Here is a 13,678-nt window from a genome sequence, read left to right on the forward strand (position 1 = left end):
CCATGTACCACACACAAGACTTTGCCCTGGAATGAACACAACACTCTTAACAAGTTGCTTCCACCTCAACAACTTGCAGCAACCTGAGCACTTTGCAAACCACAGCACACGCAAGGGTAATTTCACGTGGAACCTGAACGCTTTTGACAGGCAGCTTTTTAAAGAGGACATTCCAAAAATCAGTCCTTAAAACTAGTTGTTACCCGGTCTCATGGTCTCAGAAACCTAAAGTAACCTCAGTAACAGCAAAAACATCCCGACGATTTATTTGCTTTGCACATTTAACAACCCTCGTGCCTCGCTGGTTTGATTAAGTGCCGTGCTATTTGTGTTTGTTACGTGGCACCAGAGACGGGAACGCTAAGAAGAAGAAATCAAAGCAGAAAGGCAGAATTGTGAGATCGTCACAGTACAACAGAAGCTCGGAGCTACGTGATGCACATGTGTTTTTTAATTTATTTTTTTTTCTGTGATGGAAAAATATTCACCTTGGCAGCATCTCTCAGCCATTATGGGATGCGAGTACGTGCCATTAAAGGAAGAGAAAACTGTATCCAAGTGAAAGCACCAAGGGAAGCTCCGACATTATCCAAGCTGGAACTCAGCCAGGACACCAGGTGTCAGGCACACCTGCTCATCCTAAGAGCACACAAAATTCTGAATGCACGCAAACAGTCAAAACTTGGTTCACACAAATAGTCAAAACTCGGTTTTCGAGCTTGGCCACAAGGAGAGCTCCAAGTGCTCATCAGGACCGGGCACTAGGGAATTGTAACAAGGCTGAAATCATCAGGAAGAACAAAACCTGGGAGGGAAGAGGCACCATTACCCGCTGCACACAAACACATGCAGGTAATCCTCCCAGGAGCAGCCAGCCCTCGCCCAGCCTCAGCACGTCGGTCTCTGCACGAAGCAGTACTGCTATCCCAGTTGGAAAAACCTGCGTGATTTCGCCAAAAGCAAAACTCATTTCTAACTTATTTAACGAACTGGTAGGGCTGTGTGTGTGTGAGAGCTGTCAGGCCGGTTCAGCAGTTTCCAGTTGGAGATATCCAGACCCCTGGAGGCCCAGGAACTCTTCCAAGGTGCCTGCAGAGGGTAAATGAGCAGAGGAAGCTTCATATCGCTGTAAAGAGTCCATGCACTCCCTGAAAGACTTCGTATCCACAAAGATATAAAAAAAAGCATTGGTCTATTAAACTTCCTATGTGTTTTCCACAGAACCTTTTGTAATTAACTGTTATATCGCTACCCTTCCACAGACAAAACAGATGTAGAAATATTGGGACAATCCACATTTAGAAATACATCTAATTAAAAGTGAACTGGTGTGTTCTTTATTAGAAGCATGGGAAAAGGCCCCTTTATGTTACTCAAGATAACATCAATACTTTCTGCTTGACTCTCTGCACCTTTACTCATTGTGAAACACTTCACACGCTGATTATTACTCTGCATTGTGCTGATGGAACCATTTCCACAGCCACTCTGTCCCAAGGACTCACAACTGGCTCAGAATCCATCCATATGGATTAAAGGTGTCTGATTTTTTATTATTATTTTTAACTTTTCTCTTCTGAGAAAGACTATGAGAAATTTGATCAAAATGGGCAAAGATGGAAGACTAAATCCATTGTGGCATGCAAAAATTAACTACCTCATAATTATGTGTTTTTCAAGGAAGGTGGGGTGTTCTGAACAGAGGCTGAAAATGAATGAGCTGCCATAATCAATTAACAAACATATGAAGGCAATCTGAGAACTGTTATGTTTTAGCTGAGGGTATTCTACACCGTTGGCTGGGTAAGATGACTCAAGAAGGCTACTGAAAGTTAAAATTGGGTATCCTGTGGTAAATGGTCCTGAAGGGCTACTGGAAACAGCACAAATACTGAACAACGTATTAGAAATTAGCTAAGTGCTTCCACTTAAGTTCCCTCTAACAAGAACAACCAGTCACCTGGCACATTTGAAAAGGCAAATATGAAAATTCCTCTACACAAGCAAAAATCTACATTGTCCCCTGCACAAACATTCCTCGCTCTGCGATTATACCGCCTGTACAAGAAGCTCAGGTGCAGATCAGACTGGGACTCAAGAGATGTGTGGACGTGGCACTAAGGGCATGGTTTAGTGCTGGGACTCAGCAGGTCAGGCCGATGGTTGGACATGGTGATCTTTAAGGTCCTTTCCAACCAAGATGATTCTGTGATTTTACATCCCTTTTGCACCTCTTCCAGACACGATGAAGGTGTTTGTCCTGCTGCTTCAAAGCCAGGTATAAAGTTCCCTTTGTTTCTCTCTACTGCCATGTTACAACAAGGACTGTTTTTTAAAGAACATACCTAAATTTAGATTTTAACTTCACTCAAAGAGGATTTTTATCTGTAGATCATTTATTGTACGTTTTTAAAAAGCCACAATGGCTATGACATTGTCAGATGTCGCTTCCAGAGACTAGCCCCGGACATAAGCCACAGCAGAGTGTGAAAAAGCCAGTGCTCTGTGTTACTCCTCTAGCACCAGGCCAAGCAGCACCAGCCCCTGCTCCAGCAACCACCACTCATTCTCCTTGCCAGCCAGAGAAGCGCGTAACGGCAGCTGGCAAGCAAGACGAAAAACATAAAAGGAAAAGCGTTGAGATCATGAGCTAATAGGAGAGAGAACTTGCTGCTGTCTGTGGAAGCTCCATACAGGAGCACAGGGCACTCGTGAACAGCTACGTGGGTAAACAAATCACCACCGAACCTGGCTGCTTTGCCTGGGGACTTCCAGAGAAAGAAACACAGCCGCAAAACACTCTGTTGACTTGTGTATGGACTTCAACTTTCTCCAAGAAATCCACCTTCCTGGCTCTAAATGGTAAATTCGCTTCTGATTTTGTCAAACATATCAGGAAATAATTGTAGTTTCCTCTTTTTTCTTTGATTCTCTGCAGACAGTGTTTGCCATCACACCATCAGCTTGTGCCACCCCAGAAATTTCATTTACACGCGCTGGAAAACAAAAATCATCTTCCCAGCCTCCACGTTCTGATATAGCATCGTGAAACCTTCAACACCACCTCAACCAACCACCACTGCACCGGCCGAGCCAGAACTCATCCTCTCCCTCCACTGCTTTCGCAGCCCGTGTGGAACAGATCCCCAGCCAGGATCCTGAAAGCTGGAGCTCCTTTCTGCTTCCCAGCCAGCAGCAACAGAGCAGGGGAACGAAGGCTCTGCGCTCACTGAACCGCGACGTGAGGCATCCTCCTCTCATACTGTCCCCTGGCTAAGCACCGAGCTCGTTAGCTGTGAAGCTTCCATGGCATGCCTCACGGTAAAGGAGAGTGACAGAGGACAGCAATCCGGAGTCAGAAGTGGAAAGCGATGATAAAAAAAGCTTTGCAGAGGAGAGGAACGTGAAAAGAGCAGGCAAAGATCCGTGAAAGGACACGAAGAATCTACTGCAGGAGAGAAGTTCGGGTAGGGAAGGGAACAAACGAAAACTCAGCGATGAAAACTTGAGTGAAGGCAAGAATGAAAAGAAGAAATTTGATATCTTTAGTGGTTTTTATTGTCGACAAAGAGACAAATAGCGTTCACCAAGTAAATTATTCAGTAAATTCCAGTATTTTTTTTTCCACAGCTATTGTGACCAAGTGAATAGCTGTTCAAATATTTCCAGAACGATGACAACATTTATCACACTTGAGATATCAAAATGCAGCCTGTTGGATTGGCTATTATAAAGCTAGCTGAAAATATGTTATGATTAAAATTCTGCAAACAACTGACAACAGAGAAGTGCCATATTTTACTCCTGTGAACAGTATTGAGAAGAGAGGAGGTTTTTCATAGTATATTTGTAAATGTATTTGTCAGCAAGCTGAGAGACGTTAACTAAATTTCCTTTCAACACCTTCTCTCTGCTTTAAGAATCCCCTTCTGTACGCTTTAAGCCTGAAACTTAGTCTCAATGATCTTTTCCAAAATACAAATGCCATTTTGACCATGAAGGTTGTCTGTCCTCTTGTTATCTATTTTAGGGTGAGCTCTGATGTGGTTAATGATGCAGCTCTAGTACCAGCAAGTCATTAAATCCTGAAAATCTATTTAAACAGAAAACATGAAGAGAGGAGACCAGACAAACCATTAAATCCAGGAAGTAGAGCTCTCAACTAAACAATGAATGGTCTGGTGGAGAATTCTGGTCGCCTGATGCGGCCGGTAGCAGTGACCTTTTGCCTAAACAAAGTCTCTTATCAATGGAGAAGTTGATGAAGAAAAGTAGTTTTTACATTTTGGCCTGGATTACTCATCTTATGTTCTCGTATGTTCTCAGCAGTGATGATAAATTGTTTCAGAACCCCATCCGCAGAAGTCCGTGTCTCCTCTCCCCCACTCCCCCCCCCAAATGTTCTCTCATTCTCAAGCAGCCCTAGCGAAGCATGCCATAAATCAGCGAGTCCACAAGGTTTGGAGAAAGGCAAACTTTAAGCCACCAGGACACGTTGTGCAAACAGCCTGCTGGCCTGGGAAGTAGCACACAGATCTTGCCTTTGCGAAGAGGTAAGAGAGGTTGTAGAAGTGCTCTAAGCCCCTGAGATAATCGGACGCTTAAACCAGTTGGGGCTGAGCATGGAGAAACCAAAAGAAGAGCGAAACCAGAGGAACCCCTCCTGTGCCAGCTGGGAGCATCTATCCTTAGTGCACCTACTTCATGTAACACACAAACGAGGGCCAAGTACCTGCATAGTTCATGGAGTTAAGCGTGTGCTGCTTTGTTTGTTTTCTGGTTGTAAAGTACCTGGCTTTCAGAAAGCAGTCCACAGAACAACAGGTTTTCTTCTTCTCTGTGTAGGAACCCGGTCACTTCCAGCCTTGCTTGGTTTTTAGAACAGATTTGCTCCTTATGATCTTCCTGGTATCATCCATCTTTGCCTCCACCTCTCTGTTGCCCACTTTTCCTGCTAGTTAACCACCCCCATAAACTCCTCCTTCCAGACATATATTGAACGTGATAAATGCATAAAAACAAATGATAGAATTTCTGTACCTGTACCAGCCAGATCCCATCTTTCGTATCTTCTACGAGCTCATAGAAGTGCATTTCGCCGCTGAAGTTTGTACTTGAAACTGATTCAGAGGCCTCTTCCTCCTTGAGAGCAGAATAAAGCTCTCCTTCCATAAGGTCACCTGAAAAAGAGACAGCTGGAGAAATGCAGTTAAAACGCCGCTTATGAAAGATGATTTAATAATGACAAATCCTACCACTAACGGCAATTTTATCTCAGAAAGTAGCAGTTTCTCTAGAGATACTTAAAATAATTTCTCAAAACCCTTTTCAGTACGAAGGCAACTGAACTTTACTATAAAGTTATTTTAATTCTATCCACAGCAACGTGACTGTGAACAATTTGACTTCGCTTCAGGTTACACAGATGTACCACACACACAACTGAGCACACAAAGAGTAAATGAACATCCTCTAAGCCTCGCTACCTGAAAATAACAGTATTTCAGTGGCAGACAGCAATTTTAATTCATGTATCTTTGCTTTCGTTTCACAGGACAATAATTTTGCAGCAAGCAAATTCTTAACGCTGATAACTCAAGCAGACTTCCAGAACTTCAATCAATAATTTTGTACTGAAAGACGCGTTGGTTGTCCCACCGCAAGGAAAAATCTAACACAGAACAATTTAGCTGCTGGATTCTGTTTGCAAAGTTGCAAAAAATTTCCCGTCAGCTCCGTCCTAGTGACAGAAGTAGCTCATGGTAAAATCGTTCTGATATTTCCTCCATAATCTCATTTCCTTCCCATGCTTTGTTTCACAGTTCTTACAAACACCGTTAATGACAACCAGCATTTTGGTAACTAATCTATTAATCTTGAAGAAATGAAGTCTTGTTCAAAGAGGCTGTTTCCTACAAAATGCTCAAAAATAAAAAGTGTTGTGTTACAGGGGAAACCCTCGAGAGCTTTCAGAAAGTATTCACAGAACTTAAAATTTACATTAAATACTTGACGTTACATACAACTTAAAATTATAGAAAAAAAAACCTGCAAAGCCTATCGGTACTAGAACTGTTTCCATGACATTTCAAGAAGTCAGTTAATACAGTTTGTTTGGAGTTAAACACTTCCCTGCAGCATTTGCAGCCCAAACATAATGACATCATGGAAGTACGTGACAGCCAGGGAGTGAAAGTGACTGGAAACAAAAATGAAACTGCCTAATGGTTTTTACTGTGGAAGCAGCAAAGTGAATAAACAACATAAATAAACAATGAACAATAAAAGCAAATTAGATTTAAGTGTCCAGCATTAATATCAATTATTAAAACGAGTTAGCATTTTAGGGTTATGGCACTGACTATATTCATCCAAATCCTTCTCTTTTTCTGTCTGGACTTTCGAGTCCCCTTGCTGCCTGCCCAGAGCACCAGCACGTTTCTCTTTCCTCTATCGGCAGCCCTTTGATCATCGATTTAACAGCAGCTACTCACGCTTTCCTGCTTGGCTGGCACTACGGTTATTACATCAGCCCCACCTCCCGAGCCCTTTGGGCCATCTCCCTCTGCCTGCCCCACGCCAAGAGCCGTACTTTCAAGGCATTTCGGCAGCTCTGCCCACCTTTATCCTTCCTCATCCCTCGCTACTCAGCAACCCCCAAAAGCCCACCTCTTTCACCTGCTTTTTGCCAACTTCTGAAACGCTTCCCTGCCTTTTCCCAAGCCATCTTTAGTACGCAGGATCTACTTCTGCTCCTCTTCTACAACAGCACTGCCTTCCTCGGCGCCCATCTCTCCTGCTCCTCACCTACAGCAGCACCGCTTCCCTCAGCGCCCACCCTGACAGCAAGACCTGGAAGAAAACGAGCGAGCCGGGAGGGAAAGGAGCACGCAGAAAAAGCCGGCCGCAGCTGTAAATAGTAACCCACGAGCCTGCATATATTTGGATCCTTTCCTCCTCGTTCTTCACGGCAGATGACACTCGCTTTCAACCGCGAAACAAAACCTAACGTTGCGACCCACACCACCCACAGCCAGGCCGAGCTCGCTGATCAGAAAAAACCCTTTCCCCCCGGGGGTGGTGGGGGGGAAGAAACCATTTCTTGGCAGCCTGGCGGAGGCCTTCTCCCCGCTCGGCGTGCGGCGTTATCAGCGTTTCAAACGCCGCGGAGCTTTTTCACGTCACGAGCCCGGAGCTTCCCCGAGCCTTCCTCCATTTACCCGCTGTGACATCTCGCCGTGCGCCGGAGTTTGGGGCTAGCGGCCCAGGCGGGGGTCACGCCGGGCCTCTCCCTGGGTGCAGTGATGTGGCAAAGAGCGGTGAAAACGCATAAATAGAGGTATTTTTATACACGGGCTCGGCTTCGAGCCCCCGGTTGCAGGCGCCGTGCCCTGATGCCCTTGGCCGGAGCCCCTGGGGCTGTGCCTGCACCGCAGGCGGCGGAGGCTTCGTGGCCGCCTGAGGCCTGGAGGCAGGAGGGAGGGAAGGAGGAAAGGAGGCAGGAGGGGAAAGGAGAGAGGGAAGGAGGCAGGAGGGAAGGAAGGAGGGAAGGAAGGAAGGAGGGAGGCAGGAGGGAAGGGTGGAGGGAGGCAGGGTGGCAAGAGGGAGGCAGGAGGGAGGAGGGAGGCCGGAGGGAAGGAGAAGGAGGCCCTACCTGACTTCTCCACCAGCTCCCGGACATCCTTCTTCTCGGGCAGCCCCGAGTGGCCCAGCCCCCGGCACTCCAGGATGGTGCGCAGCTTCCTGAAGCTCAGCGCCACCGGGTCCACCAGCTGCGTGGCGAAGAAGCCCGTCTCGTACCACACCACGGCCTCGAACACCCTGGCCAGGACGAAGAGCACCAGGAAATACAGCAGCAAGAAGCACAGCTTCAGCCACATCTTCCCGGCGGGCTGGGGCTGGGGAAGGAGGAGGAGGAGGAAGAGGAGGAAGACGAAGGGGGAACGGGGCGAGGGAAGGGGGCGGCAGCCGGCGGCCGCGGGGCGTTGAGGGCTGCGGGCCCCCGGCCTCCCTCCCGCCGCTGTCCCCGCCCCGGCGGAGCCGCGGCCGCCGGCGGAGACATAACAAGTGACGTGCGGGGAGGGCACGGCGGCGGGCGGGGACGGCTGGGGGCCTCCCCTTCCAGCCCCTTCCTTCCCCTTCCCTCCCCTTTCCCTCCCCCGGGGCCGCGGGGAGCCCCCGCCGAGCGCCGAGGGGCGGCCGCGCCCGCCGAGCCCGGGCTGCGGTGCCTCGGGTGCCGCGGGGCTGAGGCCGCCCTAGGCGGCGAGTTTAGAGCTGAATAAATAAAGAGGAAGGGCAAAACGGGAGCGTGATGGCTTTGGTTGGGCGAGTTAAAGCCCAGATGGGGGCTTTTTATTAGCTACAAGCGTTTATCTAGCTGTAACCGAGCGGAGCGCTTGGGTGTATTGGAAGTAACAGAAAGGGAAGGGGTGGCTGAGGTGCTGGTGGCCCGCTGCCACCCGTCCCGTGGGGTCTGCGGGTTGCCTCCAGGCCAAATCCCCCTGCGCCCATGGCACCCTCACCTTGAGACTGGAGCCCAGGGGAGGCAGCACACCCCACAGAGCCAAGGGCGAGCAGTGCACCTCCTGGAAATGTATGTTGTCGCTGTGCTTCACACCTGTGGTGTTTATAGGTCCACGTTGAGATGCTCTGCAAATAATAACCCCAGTCCGCACAAGAAGCGTGAGAAAGGCTGTAAAGAGGCGATTTCGGCAGCTTCGCAACACACCTGGTCTTTGAGATGAAGGCTCTCCTCTGAAAGCAGCTCACCGTCGCCTCTGTAGGTTCAGTTATTTTAAGAAACTGTAATTTGCATTAAAATTGCCAACTCATACACATAAACACAGAAATAGCAGGGCTTAATTTTAAAAATACTGACAACCCCCCAGAGTGCATATGCTTAAGTAATTCTGTACTAAGGCATAAAATTGAATTTTACGAAGACGCATTAATATTGACCTGCAGAAAGCATTTCAATGGTCATGCTCCTCAGAACTGTTAAAAAACATTTAGAGGGTTCTCTGCATGCTGATACGAATTACAAAGGAAAAAAAAAATGCCAACCACTCTAGAAAAGAAAGAAAAATGCTATCCTTTTCCTCTATTTTCCCCTTCCTTATCCTAACCAGCTTGGGCATCCCAGACGCAGGTTCAGCCCCTCTGTTTTTGCAGCTGCGATGGCCACCTTGAGAACATCACAACACTTTTCATCTACAACAGCCTCATTTTATTTTCTGGAAAGGGGAACAGTGGAGAGAGTGCACAAGTAGCTGCCCAACAACTAAGCCCTTACGGGCTTCTAGACACTCTATTTATTCTTTGTACTTTTTATGTGGTGTGGTAAAGACTAAAGGGGGAAAGGGTGGGCTGCACCAGCTCTGCTGCTCAGTTGAAAACAAAGGGATTTCAGCAGCTCGGTGTGATCTGAAGCGAGCTCGGACAGAACGTACCGGAGGAACAAGGGACGGAGCTTGTGGGAGGGCTGTAGCTCTGCCCTCTCCTTCAGTCACCGCGGTTTTGTAAACTCCCCCCTCGATAGAGCAAGGGTCGGTCTCCCTAACGAGACGGTGGCCGTGGCGCAGCATCAATAAGATGAATCCCTTCCCCTTGGCAAAAACAGAAGGGAGAGCGGCTTTGTTGCTGCAGTTGGCAGAGCCAAAGGACTTTCAACAAAAAGCACACTTCACGGCACCTGCCAGCAGGACCAGAGGCAGGCTCTCCTGGAGCGCTGAAAACCCACCGCCAGGCCGCACTTTTCTTCTTTTTCAAGAGCTTCACAAAGACCCTTTTCTTCGGTCACACATTACAAGAAGCTGCCTGATCTCTCCGCTTTTTGTTTCAAGTCAGCAGCTTAAGCGTACACGGAGCGCGGGATGGGAGGAAGAGCTGGGAGCTAGGGGGTCTGAAGAGCAACCCTGTGTATTTTAGTTAGAAAACAGGTCCTTTTTAGTTAGAAAACAGATTCTTTTTAGTTAGAAAATAGGTTCTTTTTGTTGTTTTGGTCAGTTGGTTTTGGTTGAGAGCCGCAGTCCCCTCTCCACCTGGTCCCTGCGATTCTCCCCAGTATCTTCCAGCCGAGGGACACTGCCTCCTCCGGCTGGGAAGCACCTAGCAACGATTAAGTCTAGGCTCACAGCTAAACTATTTGCAGCACCAACTGCCGGGGAGGCTGTCACCAGTCTGTCATTTCCTACTGCTCATGGGCTGAGTTAAATCAATCCCTAACATTCCCCAGTGGTAACTGATGATGAGTCCCCTGCAGACGCTAAGCTCATCAGCTGCCAAAACTCAAAACCCTGGAGTAGTTTCAGGAAAGTAAAAATATTGTCTCAAACCACCATTCAAACCTCTCCAGAACAATCGACAGCGAAGCAACTGCGAACGCAGAAGCGCAGAGGCAACGGGAATGAGAGGGACGGGGCACGGCTGCCAAGGGGGAGCAGGGCAGGACCAGGACCCACAGGTGAGGAGTTAGCCGAAGGCCTGGAAGAGAAAAGGGATGCAGCTAAGGAGCCAAGCAGCCGGCACAGGGTTTCTGTGCTGAAATGCTGGCTCTAAAAAGATTTATTTCCAACTGCTCCGAGGGCTGTGCTCGTACAAAGCTGAGGAGCGTTGACATGTTAACAGAGCTTTGGTTTTTCCTTCCTCCAGCTCATGTTCCAGGATGCTGAGAAAGACTTTCGGAACTAGCGCTGCTCCTCTCCTAGGTTTTTGGGCTGTCTTTTCCTCCCTGCTTTTACAGCCTTAGCTCACCACGCTGGTACTGCTGTATTTTCTGCTCTATTTTCTGCTATATACACGGCAGTTGGTTTCATTTGTTGGTTTCTAGCTCTAACTCAGACTGTCGTTGACGTGTCACCTGCAAACAACTTTTCGGGGAGTTTTAATTAGCTGGAAAATTTAAATACCTTAGCAGTGAATTAAAAATTCATTTGGGCTGAAGACAAACAAGCCACGCGCTGACATTTTAAAGACCCTGGGGTTAACTCTACCTAATTAACAATATTAAACAGTCAGCAGCCAGCCGGTCCTGTGCTCACTGAGCAAATATTCCAAGTGTGAGGAGAATGAAGCACGTAAGTTCCACCTTTTAACAAAAAAAAACAAAGCGGGGATCCGCTTTTACACCAAGCTGGCAGCAAAATTATTTTACTATGATTTATGAGAGAATGAGAGCAAATCCTGAGGACTGGGACAGCCGTCTTTTTGTGTCAGCCAGCCAAATCTGAAGACTCTGCTGCCCGCTGATAAATGGCGAGGGTTCCCCTCCTCTCCGTCCTCTCCTACGAGCAGCTGCTGACTGTGCAGCCTGGGAGCGTAGACAATAATCTGCTTTCTAAACTCAGCCTCCTGCTGGGAACGTGAAGACAAGTATTGTCATCTCTGAAGTCACTAAAACTGAAGACTGAAAATCTTACTTCCATCCCTTCCCCTGTTAAAATATTATCGTGCCCTTCGTTTGGGGCAGTTCAAATATTGCTGCGTGCCAAGATAAATTTCAGCAGCCTAATGTTTAAACGACCAGAAACTCGCTCTTCCTATGAGTCAGCCTGCTCTGCACATTCAATTGTTAGGAGTTCACCAACACACAGTCTCTGGATGTACATTTTAAACAACACAGGTGCCCGTCAACCGTTTTTCTGCAGGATATGAAATTTTAGTTGCCATTAACCAATACTCATTAAATAAACCAACAAACCTGTAGGAGAGTGGCCAAACAAAATGTCAGCAGCCAGGCGACGCAATTATATGCGGAGGGATTTTAAATTAGAGGATGTTTCCTACGATCTGCAAGCAGCCAAAAGGAAGGAGATTGAACATGCAGGCATAATTCTGCAATACAACGGCCAGTATCCGACACCTCAGCTAAAGCACTGGTAATGTAGGCGAGGTGATCCCGACGTGAGCTAGCAGTGAATCACCGGTAATTCTGCTTGGAGCAGGAAGTCCAGCCTCGTGCTCAGAGCGGGGTCAGCTGGGACACCAGGCCGGGCTGCTCAGGGCTTTTTCAGTCCGGAGCTTCACTCCTGGTATCCAACGGTCACTCCTAGGCAGTCGGTGTTTTCTTTCTTTTAACAGTGCGAAACCCTTTATGACCCTTGGAAACATCGGTTTCTGTTTAATGGCAGATGTATGTATACACACATACGTCAAGAAAACTTGCTTGAACGTCCTGAGGTGACACAAGCGACCACTGTGGTAAAGAACATAATTAAACCAGCATGCTAATGACGTAACCCCTCCCCCCCAAGGCATTTGCATGTCTTTATGCATCATGTATGAGCACATGAAGAGCATGAATGCAAACAAAGGCAGCTCTCTGGGCCTGAATCTTACAGAATGACGGTGACCTGTAAATACCTACACGAATCATGTGTTCTGATGAGTGAATACTGTTTTCTTGCCTTATTGCAGCCGTATGGGCACAGATGAGGCAATATAGCTCCAGACTTGGACCACACACTGCTTTTCACAGAATCACAGGATCGTAGGGGTTGGAAGGGACCTCGAGACACCATCGGGTCCAACCCCCCTGCCAAAGCAGGTTCCCTAGAGCAGGCTGCCCAGGCAAGCATCCAGACGGGCCTTGAATATCTCCAGAGAAGGAGACCCCACAACCTCCCTGGGCAGCCTGTCCCAGTGCTCCGTCACCCTCACCGTGAAGAAGTTCTTTCGCATGTTGGTGCGGAACTTCCTGGGCTCCATTTTGTGGCCATTGCCCCTCATCCTATCCCCACAAACCACTGAGAAGAGGCTGCCCAAATCCCTTTGCAGATGACTTTACGTTTAACGGGGTCTTCGGTTGCGCCACGCCGCAGAAAACCCAGGGGCACGTCTGGCTCGGTTTGATGTTTCCACACATTGAAACCAGAACGAGAACGTTAAAGGGGGTACCGAAGTGAAGCCCGTTTCTCCCAGCCGGGCTTCTACCAGCTGCTCCCCAGCCCCACGCGCAGCCTTTAAGGCTCGGCACGGCCCTCGGAGCACCTCACTGACCTAACCGCCCACCCGGGGCCCGGCACGGCCCTCGGAGCACCTCACTGACCTAACCGCCCACCCGGGGCCCGGCACGGCCCTCGGAGCACCTCACTGACCTAACCGCCCACCCGGGGCCCGGCACGGCCCTCGGAGCACCTCACTGACCTAACCGCCCACCCGGGGCCCGGCACGGCCCTCGGAGCACCTCACTGACCTAACCGCCCACCCGGGGCCCAGCCGCGCGTCCCTGCGGCCGGGCCCCTACGGCTGCGCCGCTCGCGGCCTCCCGCACCCGGGGGCCGCCTCCCCTGCCTGGAACTCTGCCCCTCGCCCCTCAGCGAGCCCCCACGGTTCCCCAGCGAGGCTTCCCGCGGGGGGGTCTCGGGGCAACAAGGCCCGGCCCCGCCATCCCCCCCCTCACCCTAGCGCCCCCCCCCCCCGGCCTCCATCTTGCCCCTTCCCCGTCCCCATGGCAACAGCGCCGCCTCAGGCCCCCGCCCTTAGCTGCCCGCCGCGCTGCCTGCGCGGTAACCGCCTCGAGGCCCCCCCCGCCCCGCGCCTTTAAGGAGCGAGGGCTGCCCGCCGCGCTGCCTGCGCGATAATCGCTGCCCCTCCCTCTCAGAGAAGCCCGGGGCTGTCCGCGGCGCCGCCTGCTCGCTCCGTTGGTGCTCGAGGCCCCTTCCCCCCCCCCGGGGTGGCC

General features: G+C 49.6%; 1 protein-coding gene and 1 long non-coding RNA gene across 8 annotated transcripts in view; both read right to left on the reverse strand.

The window, feature by feature from the left end:
• LOC310899051 (charged multivesicular body protein 3) overlaps positions 1–8,091 on the reverse strand; it is a 30,617-nt gene extending 22,526 nt beyond the window's left edge. Inside the window, exons 1-2 of one of the 3 annotated variants that reach the window (XM_083834996.1) lie at positions 7,655–8,024; positions 5,041–5,180 (exon numbers count right to left, since the gene is read on the reverse strand). In XM_083834996.1, the coding sequence (XP_083691122.1) occupies positions 5,041–5,180; positions 7,655–7,880 (366 nt within the window). In that variant the 5' untranslated portion in view covers positions 7,881–8,024. Of the gene's footprint in view, positions 1–5,040; positions 5,181–7,654 lie in introns of all 3 variants that reach the window. The other 2 variants (XM_083834995.1, XM_083834993.1) reach the window with 2 other exon arrangements.
• Positions 8,092–8,111: 20 nt separating this feature from the next.
• On the reverse strand, positions 8,112–13,399 carry LOC310899055. Of its 5 annotated transcripts, none has more exons than XR_014583951.1 (3): positions 13,184–13,399; positions 9,450–12,987; positions 8,112–8,777 (listed from the first exon to the last, which is right to left on the reverse strand). It is a non-coding gene; the product is annotated as an uncharacterized lncRNA (long non-coding RNA). The 5 variants fall into 5 exon arrangements; XR_014583952.1 differs by lacking the exon at positions 8,112–8,777 and having other exon boundaries at positions 8,785–10,482; positions 11,699–12,987; XR_014583953.1 differs by lacking the exon at positions 8,112–8,777 and having other exon boundaries at positions 8,785–11,349; positions 11,699–12,987.
• Between the last annotated feature and the right edge of the window lie 279 nt (positions 13,400–13,678).

The sequence above is a fragment of the Anser anser genome (assembly GCF_964211835.1).
Source record: "Anser anser genome assembly, chromosome: 4".
In the NCBI taxonomy this organism is placed as follows: domain Eukaryota; kingdom Metazoa; phylum Chordata; class Aves; order Anseriformes; family Anatidae; genus Anser; species Anser anser.